Raw genomic sequence first — 13,005 nt, 5'->3', positions numbered from 1 at the left:
GCTTTCCGTTTTATGCAGTGGTTAACACTTGAGGGAGGTCAGCCATGACAGTATGTTATCAAATCAGTGGGTTGGGAAGGGGGTCGGTCACCAGACAAAAAGTTTAAGAACCGTTCCTATACATTATGGGATGTGACTGTACCTCAGCCATTACAGAGCTCAGTCCAAGGAAGAACTGTTTGATCCCCTGTCGGACCTGGTCTCCACTAGGCCCTTGTCCCTGGTTGGGGGTCTTCACCTCAGCAGAGAAGAGCTTTCTTCTACTCAGACTGAGCCGGTTCACATAGTCATCCCGTCTCTTGGAGGGCACAGAATGCCTGCGAAGGCCACAGCCATGCTTTCCATCGCTCTGAAATAGCAACACACAACACAGGGCCTTTCAATGAATGGAGATTCTCACTAGACAACCAGTTATTCTCTTCCAATTATTTTGTTAATTCATTATTTTCACTGAAATATCAGTTGCTGATATTTCAGTATGACTTCACAGATTACTTTCTTATTATTGTCTTATCTTACCTTATCCATAATGGAAGGTCTGTGAGAAAAATAAAAACCAGAGAATATTTTACCTATCAGGAGTTATTGTTATCTTGTAAAAGGGTATGTGTGATGTATTCACTGTTGCCATGTTTTTTTTCGAATTCCAACTGGAATTGCTAGCAACAGGGCCAACAGGGCAACAGGGCTAACAACCATTGAACAACTCACTAGCTAGCTAGAAACAATCTAATCTATAGCTTTCCCTTTATACTTTTTTATGGTAATAATTGTTTTGTTATAAACCCATTGTGTTCAAGCATAGAAGGAAAAAGAATGAAGTGCTGAATATTTACAATTTGACATGAAAAACACAAAATATCCTCCTACCTCATGTTGTTGCTTGTCTTATATCCAGAGAAGAGATTTCGCGTAAGCGCCACCCAGTGGCCGAAATATGATGAGCGTGACAACCAACCCGTGTGAAGACGTTCGCGACAGCGCCACCTAGTGGCCGAAATATGATGAGCCAACCCCTTCCTCCCCTACTGTTAGGTTGATCTAACGTGGGGCTCCACAGTAGATAGCAATAAATATTCAAGTTACAACCGTTGTCTGAGTGTATGTTATACAGGTGAGGTTCCCTAGTCCTCAGGATATAACATAAATAAAGAAGTTTGAAGAAGTTTCGGCGAGTGTTTTGCTCCGTTGCCGGGCTAGCTTTCGTTAGCCACCAATGCTATTAGCTATTAGCCTGCACCCGGAGTAAACGGTAAAGTGCGTCCCGCTCGCTGTGTTGCGTTGCGCAGTAATTGTAGTAGAGGTTATCTGCCGGGTCAGGGAGGTCCCGTGGGGGGGCAGTATAGCTTCCGGGTTAGTCTAATGTGGGGAACGGCCATGCTCTGTAATGCTCTGCACTTATTACTATAAACCAGTTAATGTTTACCCGCTGTCCGCTCATCATTATTATATTAGGAAGATATCACATCTGGCGACGAGATAAACGGTGAACTTGGAGGAAGTTGTGGAAAAGACGAACAACTTGTGAGTTCTAGAACGCGGACAACTCGGCTAATGTCGGAGGACGAGGGAGCTAATAGTGATAACCCAGACGTCGAGATGGCTACCATGATGGTCGGAACACTCACTGCTTTTGACAGTAACACCCAGACGTGGGAGGAGTATGTCGAAGTTTTGGGACATTTTTTCATTGCAAATGGGATTACGGATGCGGATAGGAAGCGGGCAATATTGCTAAGCTCTGTAGGCAGTCGGACATACAGTTTAAGACACCCAAAAACTTGATTTCATATACTCTATTGATTTAGACATTTTCAATTTCCAGATGGAGTTCTGTATTTATATTGCAATTTCCAAATAGCATGAATTTGGTTTTATTCAGATTTAATGATAGCTTGTTTGTCTCAACCCAGCATTTTACACCACAGGTAATATTTAAGCACCTTGATTGTTCTGGCCTATTTGAACAAATTGCTGTCTATTACTAATATAGCTTTTAAGCCATTCAAGTGCGACCCCTCTGACACCATACCTGTCCTTTTTTTTTAAAAGTAGAATCTCATGATCTATTGTGTCGAATGCTTTTTTAAGGTCAATGAATATGCCCAATGCATATTTCTTTCTCTCTGTACAAGTTGTTATTTGCTTCTACTAGCTCCATTAATGCCATGGCAGTAGATCTAGCTGTTCTAAAACCATACTGACTATCCATTAGTAGTTGATGTTTTTCAATGAAATTGGCCAGTCTTTCATCATATAGTTTCTCTAACCCTAACCCTAACTCTAACTGTTATAATAAGGATACCGGTCTGTAATTGGTGAAGAGGTGTTTATCTGTTGAAGTTTTGTTCATACATTTGTTTACCATATCAGTATATCAGTAAAATATGTTTATGTTTTCCTATAGTTCCCATCGATATTGAGTCAGTGATTCTCTCTCCACAGTCCTCCTCAGCAAATCTCTTTCCAGTGCCGTTTATTTCTTTAACTAGTTTTGGCCCCATATCAACAACATATATATACTTATATATACTGTATATATATATATATATTATTATTTTTTTTTTTTCTTAAATCCATCCACCACCTAATTTATAAGGCTAATTTTCCCGTCATTGTCTGTAAAATGTTCTACTTTGTTCCTTTAACATTATTTTTTCACTTTGTTCCTTCAGACCTCCCCTCTTCCCAGGGCGCAGTCTCAGGCTGGAACCCTTTCCGATGGAGGTTTACTGCCCTCCAACCCCTTCTTGGGTCAGAGTCAGTCTACCTCCACCCCTTCCGCTTCCCAGACGTCTCCTTTTCAGAGCTCTGATCACGGAAAGCACTGCTCGCTTACTAACGCATTCGGTTTCAGCTTATAGTGGCCTGACTGTACATTGAGCTGAGCGCAGCCACCATTTCCCTATGGTTTAAGGCTTTTGCGACCCAACCGGCCGGTGACCCAGTCGATAGCAATCCCCAGTCAGTGTCTAAACACCAACCCTGTAGCGGTGATTGGCCGCCCAGTTGGGAACCGACGGTCTGATCCCTAGCCCACTTCGCTATGGGTCTAGAAACTTTGACCGTTTACACCAGCCTTGCCTGTTCACGGGTGTGACTTCCCTTCACATCCCGCTAGGTGTGGGCTGTCGCCCACGTACCACGCACTGCCCACACACCTAGATGCGACAGCTGCGCCGACTAGACGGTACCACGGTAGTATGTTCATTCATACTTCATCAGACACGGGGGCCTTCAGTCCTCTCCCCAGCACTATATAGAGTCTTTAACGTGCCCTCGGAACTTTGCAATTCCACCGCCGCCTGTTGAGAACTAGGTTCGGGGTGCCCAATCCCCTCCCTAATTCTCATCTAATAATCTGGTATAATAATCTTTCTTACATATTCTCATAATACTAATTAGTTTGTTTTTTGTATTTATTATATGTAACCCCTGCCTCCTTTGTTTCATGCTTTATACATACACTTTATAGAGTATACTTTTTCTTGTATGCATTTTGAATGCCCCTGGACATCCACAGATTTTCAGAATATGTATTCTTATTGCTACATTGTTTTAGTGGGCAGTTTTTGTCATATAGAACTTTAAATGTTTCTAGGAATAACCCATACGCTTTGTCCACATCTGATTCTTCATATATACTCTTCTAATTCCATTTTAATAACTCATTTCTAAAAGCAGATATGGATTCCTCAGTTCTACTGTCTTGTATGTCATTTCCTTTAACTCCCTCTTCTTTCTATAATTACATTCATAAAATGAAAAGACAGGCAGGTGATCGCTAATATCATGGATTAATAGTCCACTTGTTGTGTTACTTTCCACATTATTTGAGGCTTAGTGCATGCTGACAGAGTCGCCAGGAATTTGAAAATGTTATACATGTGGTGGGTCTGCTTTGGTACAGTGTGACAAGAGAGGCCACCCTGTACCCGGTTTACCTTCGACTCTGACAGCGTGTGAGGTGGTCAATATACCTCCCACGGTCTTGTCCACCACGTCGCCTGGGTCTAAAATAGGAGTCTGTTTTGCCGTTGTCTGCTTTCTCCGCAGCATTCAGTTCCTGTGAAGAGAAAACTCGATTGAGATTAGTTAGAGTTTTGACATATATTCATTTTCATGGAGAGGGGGTTCAAGCCACCTCCCTCTGTCTCTGTATCATGTCGGCAAGCTTTCTTTTAATAGATTGGTTATCCCTCTCAACATAACCCTAACCCTGTGACTACTGGGGGTGGTAGACTGAACCAAATCGATGCTTAATCCCCATTGCTGTCTCAATTGCAGCCATATGGACTTTTATTTTATTTTTATGTGACCCATTATCAAAGTGTATCATTGTAGGGAAGCCAAACCGTGGTATGAAATCCTGTAAGAGGCACTTTAGTACAGACGCAGCATCCTCCCGTTTACACGGATATGCTTCAGGCCACCTTGAAAACCTATCAATCACCACCAACAAGTATCTTTTGCCTTGTACTCTATTGTCTAATCCCATGTCCGTGAAGTCAATACATATCTCTCGAAATGGGCAGGGAGGCACTGGATATGTGCCCATTGGGCATTTAAGTACTGTTTTTGGGTTGTGCTTATTGCACACATCACAGTCTGAGATGAAATTCTTAACCATCTCCAAACCATAAGGGGTCCACCAATCTCTCATTATCAGTATTCTGCATTGGGCTTCCCCGGTGACTTTCCTGCCGCCGGGAAGTGTTACTGTTAATCCGTCTGGTCCACAAGTTACCTCCGCGTTCAATTTACATAACAGGTCCCTCCCCATTAAGTTTACGGGGCATTGGGGAGCGAACAGGTAGTTGTGTGACAATTTCTGGTGGCCTATTTTTGTTTCTAGGGGGATTGTTTATTTCTGTGTCTGTGCCTGTCCGGAGTAGCCTACTGTCGTCATGGCCAGATTTTCCGACAGAGGAGGAACTCTACCCTTGTGGTTTGTCATGGTGGACGCTGCTGCTCCAGTATCTACCATGAACTGTTTTTTCTCTCCTCCCACCAGTATTTCAATCATTGGTTCTTCGTTCGGGTGGAAGTGGTAGGTTCCTCTTTCGCCTCCCGGGCATCCCTATAGGCTTTGACCATAAGGAGCCCCTCCTTGTGGTTGATTCATCATGGGGGCCATTATGGTTGGGGCCGGTTGGCCTGGCATCGGGCCCCCCCACTGTTGCTGTGTGGGGGGTCGAAACTGCTGGGGCTGCCATTGCTGCTGCTGCGTTGGTCCCCATGACTGCTGTTGGCCCCCTTGGTTAGGGCATTTCTTCTTCCAGTGTCCTGTTCCTCCACATGTGTGGCAGGCACCTGCTCCTGGTGTTCTTGGTCCTCCACGGCCTCTCCTGCGGCCTCCTCGCCCACGTCCTCTCCCTCCGCCTCTCTGTTGATATTCGGGGAAGGATTGGTACTGAGCCGGGGGCTGTGGTGCTGCAGAGGCCTGCGGCACCTCTCCAAGCTGGACCAATATCTTGCATTCTTTACATTCCTTCTTCCTTGTCGTAGCCACAACTACGGTCACCTGCATTTTCAACAACCTCTCACGCTGCACGGCCTGTTTCTCCTCGGTCTCGTCGGTTTTTCTTTCTTCTGAATTAATTAAGGTCTTATATTATATCTGTGTGTATCTATCTTGTCGGTCCTCTATGTATTATGTCTTATATAATATATACTATGTATACTATATACTATGTCTTATGTGTTCTGCATTATCTGCTCATCTAGATAGTCATTCTACTGAAGGTTCACTGTATCGTGTGGCTATGCTGCCACCCTTATCATCAATATTATTATTGCCAACCAATACTAAACAAACTGAACAACTAAACAAAACCACCCTCACCCAATATGTCAATATCAGAACACACCAAAAATACTACTATTATACAACCCGTGAGACATACATCACCGTGCGTCAACAGAGACACTCCTAGTGAGCTTTTTTTTTCCCTGCTGTCTGCGCTTCAATGGTGGGTCACACCCGCAGCACAACACTTCTTTAAACACCTTGAACGAGGCATAACATATTTTACAAAGTTTGCAAGTGATATTTGAGTGATATACCAAGCCAGGGAGCACTCAGTCTAGACCAGGGGGGGGCCCCCCATCAACGCCGCCAAAGGAAAAAACCCGGCCCACCTCCGACAACTCCCGCGAGACCCAGAATATGCCTGGATATTTTTAGGAACTCTCGCGAGACCCGTCAGACCAAACCCGGACTCTCCCCCAGCGACGCCGATGGAACACCCCCCAGTTGCTCCAGGGCGCCTCACTCAACTATCCCTTTTAATAGTAATAATTACAATAATAATAACAATTCCAACTATGATTTACATACAATATTACGTAACACCTTTGCATGAGTTTAGAATTATAAGGTTCTATCTCCGTTTAGGGTAGTTCAGAGACACTGAGCGTCAAGTTTTTACATTCCATTATGTTTTGTGAGATGGAACCTTTGTATTTTATAAATTACCCACTCAAAATGTCAACATTTTAAAAATACCACCACACATTAATAAACCACTTAATGGATCAGATTATGCAAAAAACTCAATTTTGACTAAAATGATGATAGAACCTTATAATCCTAACGTCACAATTATTTTAGCGCCCGCTGTGAGAGGAGGCACGCTAATATAGGACCTTCACCGGACTGCAGTCCTGCCGTGAACGCTACCCTACTCGCAATGACCTACACTCCTCACTTGGTTTGCAAGGTATTTCAACCTTCGGGACACCGTCCTTTCTTTAGACCTCGTCGGGTCTATCCTGGGGGCTGGTTACCTCTTAATATCCAGGACTGTCGTGTCTTTCCTTACCTTAGACCTCGGCGGGTCTATCCTGGGGGCTGGTTACCCCTTTTTATTTCCAGGACTTAGCTACTGTCCCTTCTTTAGACCTCGGCGGGTCTATTACACGTTAATACAAGATGTGCTTAAATATCAGACAGTGGTGTTCAATAATGTATAGAATGTCAATTTAATTAATGATTATCCTTACTTTGTGACGGATCTTCAAAGACACAGATCAGAATGGGTTTGACACACGATTCAGGCCCAGCACTTTCCACCTAAAACACTATTGTCTACCTAAGCAGATTTCATTAAATGGCTCTGCTCACCTCTTTTGTCTTGGTACCGTGGAAGTGCTCAGTCCGAATCCAGCCTCGCCCACTCCTCCTTGCATCCCGTTGAAGATCACGTCGGGGTCACCAATTTTGTAAGGCGATCAACTTCTCCAGAATCGATTTAATTGAGTCGTCACTTACAAGCGAGTTCGTTTAATCTCAACGAGACGTCCTTGATATCACTTCTTAAGATGATATGATCCAATCAAATATTAGGCACCACTACTGAACTGTTCATTAAGATAATATTTATTCAAGCACATCAGCAAGCAATAATAGTTCATTTCCATGGAAAAGTGTCTTATCTAGCTTCACCTCTGCAGGCCTATCTCAGCTAGCCGTCAACAAGTTAACTGCAGTGGCTCCACTAAAAACAAGAGTCCCTCTCACCTCCGTACATAGTCCTTTATACATTTGATTTAACATTTGGGGCTGGGTGGTGCCTCCCCCCCCCCTATCTAGTAGTTTTCCAATTGTCCGTACAAAATCCGTTGCAGCTGCTCGTTAGCATGGCCTTCAACTTCTCTCTGTGTGGGTGCGCGAGAGTGTACTGTGTGTTATCAGCAGTGTGTCCTGCTGGCCTCCCGTTCCCATGGTGATATCGTACTTTGTATGAGCAGAGCATTGTGTCAGTGTCCTTATCAGAATGTCTTGTGAAAACACAACTATTGAAGTTACACAGTAATATTAGGATTCGATTTACAAGTTAGAAGAATAGACTTATCATTAATCATTAGTTATGAAAGTACAGAAAAATAGAATATTATAACAGCAGGTGTAAAATGGTTGTTAGCACATAGGTAAAAATAAGTAATTTACAGGCAGTTTGAATCATAAAACGTTCTTTTAGTCAGGAGCTTGTATTTCTTCTTGTCGCTCAAAAACAGAACCTCTCTTTTGGCTTTGCGTGACCTTCCTATTGTTCTCAACTGACCGCATTCACATATTATTTAAATGAGCACATAGTACATGATTTATCACTTCTAGTGATTTTAATACAAATTCCCAACAGCCTCCAGCTCTCGACAAACTGACGGTCGTATTTTCTACAAGCGTTTCTGTCATTTCTGACTGCAATTGCGGCACTGCGCCGACGTGGTGGCGGGGGCGCTGTTTCGCAAATAAGTTAGCTTTCGTGTTTGCTAGCGAAATAGCTGATAGTTGATGTTGACTGCTCAAGGAGAATACATATTTGAAAGTACAGAATGCATGAGAGCCTTATATTGCATTATATTACATTCTATTTTGAATGGTCATCTGGTGCCTGAATATTGTGTTTTCCTTTACATAAATAATGACATTTCCACCATAAATTGATGCAGAAAGGGCACAAATTGGTGCATATCAATTCACCAGAATGCAAGAAATTAAGTATTTGATGTTTAAGGACCCCCAGACAGCCCTGCTTCATGGGTCCCCCCCCGATGTCAAACACCACTGGTACCACCTCCGCCTCATTTTGAGCCAGGAGAAACCCTGATGGCCATGTTGGCATTCAAGTTGGCTAAACATAGCAGTGAGTCTGCCCTGTGTCTGGGGCTGTTTGACAGAGGCAGTTACAGTAGTAGTAGTAGTAGCAGGTCGCCGAATTAAAGGTGTGTGTTTAATTGCGGGCCCACAGACAGCCCCCATACATCAGCTGATCATTTAAAGGGGCGGCCGTCTGAGTAATGTGCATGTCACACACTGCTTTGTTTTATAAGAGCAGCAACTATTACCCAGAGTGCTTTATAAAGACACTGTTAAACAGAGAGAGACAATACAGCCATTATTTGGGGGGAAATTAAGTGATACATTAATCGAACAGCAAAAAAATAATCGTTAGACTAATCATTAAATTAGTCGTTAGAGTAATCGACTAATCGAAAAATTGTCGTTTGGGACAGCCCTAGTTAGTGGTGTACAGAGACATCATTATCTGTATCCGTATCTGTTCAACCTACAACATTATCTGTATCTGTATCTGTTCAACCTACAAAGTTATCTGTATCTGTATCTGTATTCGGATAGAAGACCAGAAGTGGGCGTGGTTTATACCGGAAGTCAGATTCAATCAGGCAAAATTTGTAGCTTCTAATCTAATATTCATTGGCAATGCAATGTTTGTGCCTTCAATCAATATTGGTTCAATTCATATTGGTTTATAATTAACATCATCACCCCATCATCATACTGTATGTTTTATCTCTCTCTCTCCTTTTATTTTTTTAAACTAAACTAAGCTTTGAATCCCACCACCAGCCCTTTAACTGGGGGACGTTGAACAACCAGAAACAAAAAAAAACAAAAAATTGAAACTGAAAGATTCTGTTTTGCATTGGAAATAGAAATGATTTACATTAAAGATATATAGAAAAATATCCTTCAGTTGAAGGGAATCATCTTAAATTCCAATGATGCTGCATTCGCGTTTCTTGAAGTGTTAACATCACTGCAGTTCGCAAGGGAAATGTGAATTACTACTTCCAATGCAAGAGTTTCGCATCGAGGCAGCGCTGACTTGGTGGGGACGGCTACTGAATAGTGATCACTTTTCCAAAATGTGTAGTAAATGAAAAGACTAGTTAGTGGAATCAAAGTCCTATGTTGCAAACAGAATGGGCATTTTTATCTTGTGACCATTCACAATGATATGAATGGATTTGAAGAAAAATAATGGCTGACGAACAGACATGTCAATGGCTTTTTTCAGAATAATAACAAGCAACTTCGGGTAGAAGCTGTATGTGTTTCCATCGCATTATATGTGCTTTCCTGAATAACTTATTTGTATTCGGGTACATCCCTAGTGTGTGTGTGTGTGTGTGTGTGTGTGTGTGTGTGTGTGTGTGTGTGTGTGTGTACGTGTGTGTGTGTGTGTGTGTGTGTGTGTGTGTGTGTGTACGTGTGTGTGTACCCAGGTTCCATAAGACGTTCTGAGCGGCCAGCTCCTTGGCATCCTCCAGGACGCCGCACACCTTGTCAGGCATGAAGCTGCTCCTCGCTGGAGAGATCACCACCTAGTGGACAACACAGGCATCAACACACGGTGACCATCTCTCTCAGAGACACAGAGTCAGACAGACAGACACAGACAGAGACAGACACAGACATAGACAGAGACAGACAGAGACAGACAGACACAGATAGACACAGACAGACAGACAGACAGACAAAGACAGACACAGAGACAGACAGAGACAGACAGACATAGAGACAGACAGACACAGAGACAGACAGACAGACAGACTGTCATGAATGTCTCCTGAATAATTACATTAGGCTAACATAACAATAATGCACAACAGAAAAAGGCATGCCGCTATATCTATGTTTATAAAGCTCTCACTGGCACAGCACCAGAATATCTGAAAGACCTTCTGCTAGCATATCAGCCCAATAGAGCTCTCAGGTTTTCTGACGCTGGCTTTCTCTGTGTACCTCATGTACAAAAGAAGAGATTTGGTGAGGCTGCATTCTCATTTTATGCACCCAGATTGTGGAATGCACTGCCAGTGTACAATAGGGATGCCAACCTCAGCAAATATTTTCAAGTCAAGACTAAAAACCCATCTTTTTAATATTGCTTTTAAATGACTAAATAATTAAATTATGATTATATAATGATTAAATCATTTTGAGCTGCAACGTTTGCAGGAAAATTGCTATACAAATAAAAGTTATTATTATTATTATTACTAAAACCCTGCGCACGCATTAGAGCGGCGCACGCATGTATAGCTGTTCAGTCCAATTACAATGTTTACCAATAGTCTAGTTATAGCCTACCCGAAATAAAAACGGCCAAATACCGGTACACAAAAAATGTATAAAGGATTTGTTCGTTTTTTCTCTACTGTACTAATAGGCATCTTTAGCCACCGTGTCAATTAGAGCAGTAGCCTCGTTTTTTAGCTGCAGGTTCTGCCACACTCGCAAGTGTCGAGGCTGTCTTCCATAGGGAGAGGAGACCAGGTTTCCTTTACCAGTCAGTTAACTCTGCAAAAGTATGGCCCACACATCTTTTGCCCAGCGGCAATGCCTCAAACACACCCAAGTAAATCTCAACCTCAGACTCTTGGAAAACAGGGACCAATGAAATGTGTTAACTGCTCACATCAAAACCTGAGGATCACTGCCCGCCAGCGTTAGATCCCATCGCTTATGGCGTATTCCTACACTAGCAATGTAGCCTTCAATGGCTAGGCTAGGCTAAAAACAAGTAGCCTAGTAGCCCAACTGTAAACACAAGTTGAATGACATCACTCCGCTCCACAGCAACCCCCCCCCCCGCCCCCCCTCCAAATATATTCTCATCGGATTCAGGTAGGTCACCTATTTTGGATTCAAAACGGCGAATTTCGCCGAAAGGTGAGCGATTATCATGCCTGACAGACACAGAGACAGAGACAAACAGAGACAGAAAGACAGACAGACACAAAGACAGACAGACAGACACAGATACACACATTCAGCCAGCCAGCCAGAGAGCCAGCCAGCCAGCCAGACAGACAGAGGCAACCAACCAGAGAGCCAGACACAGAGACACGCATTCAGCCAGCCAGCCAGCCAGAAAGCCAGCGAGCCAGCCAGACAGAGAGCCAGCCAGCCAGCCTGACAGACAGAGAGCCAGCCAGCCAGACAGACAGAGAGCCAGCCAGCCAGCCAGACATACAGAGAGCCAGCCAGCCAGCCAGCCAGCCAGACAGACAGAGAGCCAGCCAGCCAGCCAGACAGAGAGCCAGCCAGCCAGCCAGACAGACAGAGAGCCAGCCAGCCAGCCAGCCAGCCAGCCAGCCAGCCAGCCAGACAGACAGACAGAGAGCCAGCCAGCCAGACAGACAGAGAGGCAGCCAGCCAGAGAGGCAGCCAGCCAGACAGACAGACCTTGTATATGAGCAGCAGCTTGCCGTCCAGCCCGGGGGTGGAGTAGAGGTGGTACTCAGGCAGATCCCAGCTGTACTTGTGGCAGTAGAAGTCCAGCAGGGAGACGGCAGAGCAGAACTGGCCTGGCTTCAGAGAGTGGAGGCTGGTGGGAGTCAGGCTGGCCCCGGGGATGAAGGGATACACACATCTCTCCAGGTCCACCCCTCCTCCTCCTCCTCCCTCTCCTCCTCCTCCTCCTCCTCCGATGAAAGGACCGCCCAGGCGGTGAGGCATGCTGAAAGGCCGAAGTGGGGTCCCCCCCTCCATCCCCCCTCCTCCTCCTCCTCCCATCCCTCCATCCTCTCGGTAGAGGAAGCCCACTCCTCGTACTCCTCCTCCTCGTACTCCTCCTACTCCGTTCCCCACATCGCCGTACGGCCCCACGACTCCTCCTCCGACTCCTCCACCCCCTGCGACCCCCGTGTAGCCACGGTTACCGAAGCAGCGCTGGGTGCCACCGGCGCCATCTCTGCTGACGGGCTTGGCCAGGGTGACCTCCACCACGGCTCCGTCGATGAGCGCCCCGTTCATGTGGTGCAGTGTGGCCAGGGCGTCCTCGCGGCTGTGGTAGAGGACGAAGGCGTAGTCCGTCAGCTTCTTGACGCGCTCCACGGCGCCCGGCTTGAAGCGGGAGAACTCCAGGCGCAGGGCGTCCTCCGACGTGGCCACCATCAGGTTGTGGACGTAGAGGACGCGCATGCGCAGCATGGTCTCCTCGTCCACGTCCTTCTCCGGCTCCGCCCACCACGCCCAGGTGGTGTGGCCCCACAGCTGGAAGGTGCCTGGAGGGTGGGGGGACACACACAGGGAAACACACACATGAACACACACACATGAACACATGAACACATGAACACAGGGAAACACACACATGAACACACACACATGAACACATGAACACAGGGAAACACACACATGAACACACACATGAACACAGGGAAACACACACATGAACACATGAACACAGG

The 13,005-nt window shown here is 45.1% G+C and overlaps 1 protein-coding gene across 1 annotated transcript in view; it reads right to left on the bottom strand.

The window, feature by feature from the left end:
- Positions 1 to 5,136: 5,136 nt before the first annotated feature.
- Positions 5,137 to 13,005, bottom strand: part of LOC308164349 (putative RNA-binding protein 46) — a gene marked incomplete at both ends in the record, with an annotated part of 17,729 nt that continues 9,860 nt past the window's right edge. Inside the window, 3 exons of the mRNA XM_080538460.1 lie at positions 5,137 to 5,498; positions 10,029 to 10,131; positions 11,999 to 12,819. Of these exons, the coding sequence (XP_080394586.1) occupies positions 5,137 to 5,498; positions 10,029 to 10,131; positions 11,999 to 12,819 (1,286 nt within the window). The remainder of the gene's footprint in view (positions 5,499 to 10,028; positions 10,132 to 11,998; positions 12,820 to 13,005) is intronic.

The sequence above is a fragment of the Nansenia antarctica genome, assembly GCF_963989245.1.
Source record: "Nansenia antarctica genome assembly, chromosome: 8".
Taxonomy (NCBI): Eukaryota; Metazoa; Chordata; class Actinopteri; order Argentiniformes; family Microstomatidae; genus Nansenia; species Nansenia antarctica.
The sequence above is the reverse complement of the archived record's forward strand: the minus strand, read 5'-3'. Positions and strand labels throughout refer to the sequence as shown.